Source organism: Lipotes vexillifer, unplaced genomic scaffold (assembly GCF_000442215.2).
Source record: "Lipotes vexillifer unplaced genomic scaffold, Lipotes_vexillifer_v1.1 scaffold875, whole genome shotgun sequence".
Taxonomy (NCBI): Eukaryota; Metazoa; Chordata; class Mammalia; order Artiodactyla; family Lipotidae; genus Lipotes; species Lipotes vexillifer.
In genome coordinates, this window is record NW_006792177.1 from 2,637,517 (window position 1) to 2,645,298 (window position 7,782).

At 53.6% G+C, this 7,782-nt stretch overlaps 1 protein-coding gene across 1 annotated transcript in view; it reads right to left on the reverse strand.

The window, feature by feature from the left end:
* Positions 1 to 3,472: 3,472 nt before the first annotated feature.
* The window catches only part of SIGLEC1 (sialic acid binding Ig like lectin 1), a 16,873-nt gene continuing 12,563 nt past the window's right edge, over positions 3,473 to 7,782 (reverse strand). Inside the window, exons 16-22 of the mRNA XM_007465409.1 lie at positions 7,616 to 7,782; positions 6,993 to 7,295; positions 6,098 to 6,358; positions 5,018 to 5,320; positions 4,656 to 4,758; positions 4,232 to 4,304; positions 3,473 to 3,580 (exon numbers count right to left, since the gene is read on the reverse strand). Of these exons, the coding sequence (XP_007465471.1) occupies positions 3,473 to 3,580; positions 4,232 to 4,304; positions 4,656 to 4,758; positions 5,018 to 5,320; positions 6,098 to 6,358; positions 6,993 to 7,295; positions 7,616 to 7,782 (1,318 nt within the window). The remainder of the gene's footprint in view (positions 3,581 to 4,231; positions 4,305 to 4,655; positions 4,759 to 5,017; positions 5,321 to 6,097; positions 6,359 to 6,992; positions 7,296 to 7,615) is intronic.

The following is a 7,782-nucleotide window of genomic DNA, read 5'->3' on the forward strand; positions in this document are numbered from 1 at the left end:
CGCCAGGAACGAATTCCTGATATTCCTGCTGGATGACCAGGAGGCAGAGAGTAAGGCATCCTGTCACACTCTTGGTCCATTTTGCTATCTCTTTTCTCATCCGAAGAGGCTTTGGGGAGGAGTAGGGGTGAACAGAGAGACCAGGCTTCCGTCTTGAAACAGGAGCTCAACTGGAGATTCCAAAAGAGAATGTGGATCCTGAGAGAGGGCAAATTAGGAAGATACAAGTGCCGACCATGGTATAAGAAACAGTCCTGAAGAGGAAGAAGAGAGGGGCAGCTAAGAAAGCTCCAAGGTCACAGGGGCAGGACAACACCAATGTGCACCCTGGCCTGGAGGTGGCCCAAGTCCCATGACCTGGGGGCCAGGGAAGCAGAGCAACCTCCAGGGCAGCCAGACTCTGAAGGCAGAGGGGAGGCTTCAGCACACCGGCTAACTCCTACTCACACTGCAGGCCGTGGCCTTGGTGTCTTCTTGTCCAGGGGCCCTCCCTGACTCGAAGCCAGCCACTGTCCCCTGCACTATCCTTCTCACTGCACCACATCTCACACAGCAATGCACTTGCCCATTGCCTTGTCTCTCCCCTCCAGACCTTAAGTTCTGTAGCCTCTGGGACTGTGTTCACTCTCTGGCACAGGACCTGGCACACAGTCAGTGCTAATAAAATGAGGGGGACACGTAGCTTAAAAGCCATAGAAGGACTGGAGTCCTTGCAAAGTGGATGCCTCCCAAACTCAGATAAGCTGTGTCCAACCATGTAAGAGGAATTTTCTGCTAAAATCTCAGAGCAACTGTTTGTTTACATTCGGAGGTTGCAGAGGAGGGGCTGGGGTCATTGGACCAAAGTTGAAGAAGGTGGGTCCTAGAAGTGCCGCTCATCAGCTTGGTGTTCATGACCAATGACACGGTGGGAAAGATGATTTATCAGATGGTGCGTTAGTGTCACTCTCCAGAGGGGCATCTGGAAGTGTCCTGGGAAGAAAGCCAGTGAGAGTTAAGCCTTCGAAGTGTTTGCGTAATGGGCGACACCCACCATCTGTAAACAGGACTCATTCTGAAGAGTGACCCAGAAAAGGGTGACTATAAACATTCTGGTATAAGTCTCACAGCGGATATAAGCCCTTAATCCTTTTGAACAAATACCCAGGGGTAGAATTTCAGGGTCATAGGACAGGGGTATTTTAGCTTTAATAGATAATGTCAAACAGTTTTCCAAAGTCGTCACGCATTCTGTATGGTTCCCACATAAAGTTCAAAAACAGACACATCAAACCTATGGTGTTAGAAGTCAGGATACTAGTTACCTTTGGGGACTTGCGACTGGAGAGAGGGGCACAAGGGAGACTCTGGGGCCTGGTAATGGTCTGTGTCTTGATCTGGGTGCTGGTTACATGGGTATATTCACTTTGTGAAAAGTCATTGAACTGTACACTTAAAATGTGTGCACTTTCCTGTATGTGCGCTACCCTTGAATTAAAAGTTTATTTAAAAGCCTTGAGGAGCCTCAGACCACTGGGGGTGGACAAAACTAACCCCTCTGAGAACCCTCCAATCCCAGGTGGACCTACGTCCCCTTGGAGGTGCACAGAAGCAGATGAAGACTCCAAGTCAAATGTTCCCAAATCCTCCAGTAGCCATCCATTCTGTGGCTACCCGTGGTCCTCCCATCACCCTCTCTTCCTTAGACAGTTTCAAAACATCCGGCTGCATCTAGCTTGCTCTCTCCTTGTCCCATCTCTGGTTTTAGCCCACAGTTTCCACCCTCCCACTTGAGAGTAATGTAGAAAAACCAGTGCTTACTAAATGCTTACCTACTGCATGCCAAGCACAGTGCTGGTCATGTGTGCAGCAGAGGTGAGCAGTGCCCAGAGCCTCACGGAGAAGGAAGCGGCACGAATTGCTTGAGCATAAGGTAGTTTGTGGTAAAGCTCATATAATTTGCACCCACTGCCACCTCCAGCAGATGGTGTCCCAGAATAAACCCCACTCACATTCGAATCCTCTGTGTTCCAGTCCAGCAGTTTGGCTTGCAAAGAGACTCATTCCAGTTATGTCACAGGATGGACGTTTATTGGGAGGACATGCCTGATAGGCTCCCAGGAAGAGCCTGGCAATCAGGGACTAATAAGTATAGGACCTGGGACCGGAAGGGTCCAGCCATGGCTACATAAATCTCACCTGGCCTCCAATTTTTTCCCAACCTGTTAGCTCCTGTGCCAACTCCCCACTTCTCTTCACATTTCTCAACTCAAATCCCAGAGTGGTGGGCTCTTTGCTCCTCCCACCATCTGCCACCAGGATACCAGGGGAGTCACTAGCCCACTTGAGAACTGCTTCCCCTCAGGCACTGACTTCCCTAGGGGCATGTTATTCTTTCTTAGTGACCCTTGTTTGTCTTAACAGCCCCTGGTGCACAAGCTTCCAGGAAGAGGACATGAGCTCACTTGATCATGGACAGGAATGCACTTGGAGCAGAAACTAGGATGCTGATACCATTTCTGCTCCCCATTCTCTGGGGGTGGGGGAGTGGGAATGGGGGCATCTCTTCTTCCAGAAGCCAGATCTGGCACAAGATGACTGTTCAGGCAACCCAACTGCCTGGGATTCCCTCTCCCTAGGGACCATGAAACCTTCTTGATTTCCTCAGTCTTAATGTGTGAGAGAGACTACCTCCTCCAGGAAGCCCATGACCAGAATAGACAAGGACGCACCCTGGCCTTCAGTAGATGGGCAATGAGACAGAACGTGGCCTGCTGGCAGCAATCCCATCGTTGTCAAAATCTCAGGGGTGAGTCGAAAGCTGGGAGTCCTTTGAATATATAATTTAAAAAACTACATTTCTCAGAATCCCTTGCAGCTTGGCATAGCCATATGACTAAATTCCAGCCAATGGGAAGTGAGTGGAAATTACCTGCGCAACTAATGGGTTGTAGCCACAATGGGAATGGGCATGCCTTTAACTTCCACTCTTCCTTCTTCTTGCTGGAGGAAGTGTGAATGCAATGGCATCATTGTGAACTTCACAATCAAAGGCAACATTTTAGGGATGGAGAAAAACAAAATAGAAGGATCCAGAGCTCCAACATCTTAAACCACCATAACATACCCAGACTAGTATGGGAGAGAAAAATCAAATTCTCTCACATTGAAGTTACTGTATTTGGTCTTGTTAGAGTAGCCTAGCTTATATTCTAGCTAGTACAGAGTGCCTTGACCAGCCTGTGATGATGTAGAAAGCTCTTCTTCTATTCTAATCCATCTCAAATGTCCAGGGTAAGTTTGGAGGAGAAAGATGTGAAGAGGCAATGCACTGGAATATCAATGGAGAGATGAGATCCAGAGAAAAGAGAAAGAGACATGGGCATAGTCAATTCATTTCTCTTCAGAGTCCCCCAGGGTTAACACTCTTCCTGGTAGACTGATGTTCACCTCCACCTCTCACCACCCATTTTTCTTGGGGTTTGGAGCCAGGTCATAGAAAGTCAGGTGCCACAGAGCTGTTTTCATGGAGGCAGGCAGGACCCAATGCTGCCTTGTTCACAGGGCCCAAGTCATCACAGATTCTGGTAACCTCGTCCCCCTGAAGGCAGGAAATGCTACAGGTCAGCTCAGGGGCAGAGCACAGGATGAGGTCACAAATGTGGCTGCGTCAGGATCAATGAGCTTCCCACAGAGAAAACTCTGGTCACTGGAGGACTCTGGGAGTAGTCATCACCTGACCTCTAACTCTGGAGGGCGGTCCCCCAGGTCCCCAGCCTTGGGTAGGGGTCCCAAAGGGATTGGTGAGAGTGTGCATGACTGGAAATGTAGCTGGGAGCCCTGGCCCACCAAATGGATTATCTGAAGAAGGGGACACATCACAGGGGAGGAGAAACAGACTTTCACCCCTTCCCAGGTGATGGGCAGAATCAGGAGTGGGGAAGAGAGACCCTAAAACCCAGGTGGGGTCCTGTGTTACAAGATGTGTCCTGGAAATAGAGGTGATGCTGCTCAGTTCAGAATGTCTGCTCCAGTCATTCAGGCAGCCACGCAGCAAGCACATGACTGCTCTGCCCCAGTCAGAATATGGCTCCCCCTGTTTTCTCAGGGGGCTGGGTCACTATGCTCTCTCCCTAGTCTCTGCCTAGCCCCAGACACCATCCTATAAATGAGAGTAATCTCTTGGTGCCAGCCCCGCAGTGCGGGTTAGCCGAGCATTGTGTCTGCACGTGCCCACATGGTGAACGAATACCTGTGTGGTTTCCTTCTGAGAAGCCATCTCCACCGAATTTTCACCCACTCTCAGCTTATGAAAATGCCTCCTTCTGCAAGGGTAAAAGTGGACTCAGAGAGCCTCTCCCCTCCCCCGCCTGCCCCCATTCCCTTCCCCCACCCTGTAAGCTTCACCCTAGACTGCTCACTACACAGAGCGCTGGGGAGATTTGTGGGGAGTAGGCTACTTTCTTCCTCCCCAGCCCTTTCTTCAGCAGTGAGAGGGCAGAGATAAGAAAAGAAGAAAACTACAGAAAGATGGATTTAGAGACGATTCTAGAAGGGCTTCCCAAATTTGGAGCAAAGAGAGGGACAGGCTAGGAAGTATGGAGCTTGTGAATTTGGTGGGAGGAACATGGGGGAAAGGTGAGGTAACTCTGTCCACCTTCTAGCTCCAGACCCACCTCCAGGCGTAGCAGGCCCCCAGGCCCAACAGTAGGAAGAGGAGGCCCGCCAGCAGCCCCAGGACCCAGAGTAGCTGCTGGAACAGATGCAGGCGGTGCAGGGCTGGAACACAGGGGTGGGGTTTAGTGGGGGCTGTGGCTCCAGACCTCCAATGCTCCCTCCTAAGGTGACTCCCCCAAGATGAAACCTAAGTTTCACTTTCTCTCAGAAGTGTCCCCATGCAAAGGAGCTTCAAGAAATCAGTCTAGACTAGACAAGCTGATTGCAGCAGAAGTGATTCAGGAAAGACCTCAGAAGGAAGCCTTTCGACCTGAGAACTGGGCCTCTGCGCAGAGTGGCCTGGGAGATAGAGCCCCCTCACCTCTGGTTCCAAAGTAGGTGGCAGCAGAGGCAGAGCCCAGGGCATTGGAGGCAGAGCACACATATTCCCCCTGGTCACCGGGCCTCAGCTCCTCAATATCCACCCTCAAGGCATTGGGGGTGGCTGAGACGTGGATGTGTGGCTTGGCAGGAGCAACCTGGGGCTGGCTGGAGGCCACCAACCGACTGCCAAGGTGGATGGTCAGGCTGGCTAGGGGCTCGCTGTCCACTCGGCAGTCCAGAATGCCCTGGACGCCACCCTCGGGCTCCACAAAAACCGTCATGGTGGGCGTCTTGGGAGGGTCTGTGGGAAGACAGGGAGTGTGGTGATTGCAGAAACAACCACAAATTCCTCCCCTCTCTGTACCCCATGCAAGGTGACTGCTGCTCCACCCATTAAGAGGGAGAGCCTGTTTCCTCACTCCTTAAATCTGTGACTCACTTTGAAAGCAGAAGAAATAACATTGTGTGACTTCAGGGCTAGACCTCAAGGGGCCTTGCATCTTCTGCTGTCCTTGGAAAGCAACCGTGTGGGAAGCCCAGGCCAACCTGCTGGATACATGTGGCCCAGCCTATAGCCAGCCCCAACTGCCAGCCATGAGGGTGAAGCCATCCTAGACCATCTAGCCTCTGTTCAGCCACTGGGCAATTGCAGCCACATGAGGTAAGACTAGCAGAACTGCACAGCTGAGCCCAGCCCAAATTTCTGACCCACAGAATTGTGAGCAAATGAAAAATGGCTGTCGTTTTAAGCACTAGGTTTTGGGGTGGCTTATTACACAGCAATAGCTTACTGATACAGTATGGGGCCCTGGTGAAGAATCAAGTAGGGGGCCAATGTTGATGAGGGCCTACTGTGTACTATCTTGTGTACTCCTCACAAGGTGAGGGGACTGACATTTTACAGATAAGGAAGCCAAGGCAGGGATGCACAAGATCACACATCGGTCACTGGGAATCCTCTGACCCAGGACTCCATTCCTGTGAAGTCCTTGCTCTTTGCAGACAGAAGAGGAGGAAGACCTGAAGTGGGCGTGTGAGATGTGGGGAAACTGGGGCAGGGGGAGGATGTCACACTCACAGAGCACCCGGAGCATGACTGGAGCAGAGGTGGTGGCCCCAGTGGAGAGCTCAGCCCGGCAGTGGTACATCCCAGCTTGGGCGAGGGCCACATGAGTGAAGGCGAGGGTGGGCACAGGCTCTGTGTGTAGTTGCCGGCCATTCCAGAACCAAGCAAAGGTAGAGTTCCCCATGGGCCCAGGGCCGCCAGGGAGGCGACAACTCAGGTTCAGCGCTGTGCCCTCAGGCACATCCAGCCCCGGCTCAGCCACCACATGCACACCTGCAGGACCAGAGGTGGTTAGGGATCTGTAGGCCTGTAGGAGCCGGAGTCTCTGGTTGGCCTCTGTGCATGATGGGAAAGCCTGATCTGACTTGGGATCTGGACCCCCAAAGGTGGGACTGTTTCTCCCCCATCAGACTGAGAACAGGGCTATCTCTCCTCCTTGCCCCGGGGACTTCTGGGGCAAAGCTCTGCCTCCCTCTCTCATCAATTCAAGCTTTTCGATGGATGAGGCTGTGTCTTGCCCTCAGGTTGGACTCCCCAAGGTGGGGCTGCACCTTGTCCCTCAAACTGAGCTCCCTGAGGGTAGGGTTATGTCTGTCTTCCCATCCCTGGTTTCCCCAGGGCAGGTCAGTGCTCCCACCCGCAGTCTGGGCCCTGTGAGGGCAAGGTTATATCTTCCCTGCTCCCAAGCTCCCCTTGGGCATTGCCATACCTCCACGCCCCACCCGCTCCGTAGGGAGCTCTCCAAGGGCCAGGCTGTTTCTCCCCCTCAGGCTGGGCAACCCCTCCAGGGGGAGCTGTTTCTCCCCACCAGGTCAGGCCAGCCAGCCCCCTTTTGTGGGAGCCCCACCCCTCACATGGACTCAGACCCCACAGCACCGGCGCCCCTCCTGCGCCCTGGCCTGCTCACCTTCTGCCTGCAGCTGCCCCATGGTGCTGACTGAGCCCAACAAGTTGCGGGCCGTGCAGACGTAGGTGTCCTTGTCACCTGAGGGCACATCTTGCACCCGCAGCCGCAGGGCGTTGCGGGCCACCTGGATGTGGCCCGTCCCCACTGCTAAGCTGTGGACCCCGTGGCTGGTGGCCAGCACCTTGCCATCACGGGACAGGGCCAGCTCGGCAGGTGGCTCGCTGTCCACAGTGCACTGTACCACGGCCATGGGGCTGGCCCTTGAGTCCCAGAAGGAGGACAGGATAGCATCCCGAGGGGCATCTGCATTGTGGGGCAGGGCAGAGTTGAGGGCTTTGCTTGGAAACCCTGTGCTATCCATTGCCCACCTGCCTGGCATTGGTGAGGCTGAAACCTCTGGGAAAATGGTCACTTCTGGGGAGTGACAGCTTCTCAGGAGTCCTGTGGGCAGATTCCTCCAGACAGGGTTCACAGGACCTTAAGGAATCTTCCCTTATCACCTATGTCTTTCTTTCCCCAAGTGTCCATTCCCAGGTTCCCTGCAGTCCTATGCCCACCCACACCAGGGCCCAGAAGCACCCTCCATCCATCCTGGGTACCCCCAGCCAAGGACACTTGCTCACAGAGGACATGCAGCGCTGTGGGCTGGGAGCTGCGTGTGCCCTGGGCATCCTGGACCTGGCAGGTATAGGCGCCCGCATGAGCCCGTGTAGCCATCGGGAACGAGAGCGAGGCAGCTGACCCCTCCTGCAGCCAACGACTGTTGTGGTACCAGGCATAGTGGGTGGGT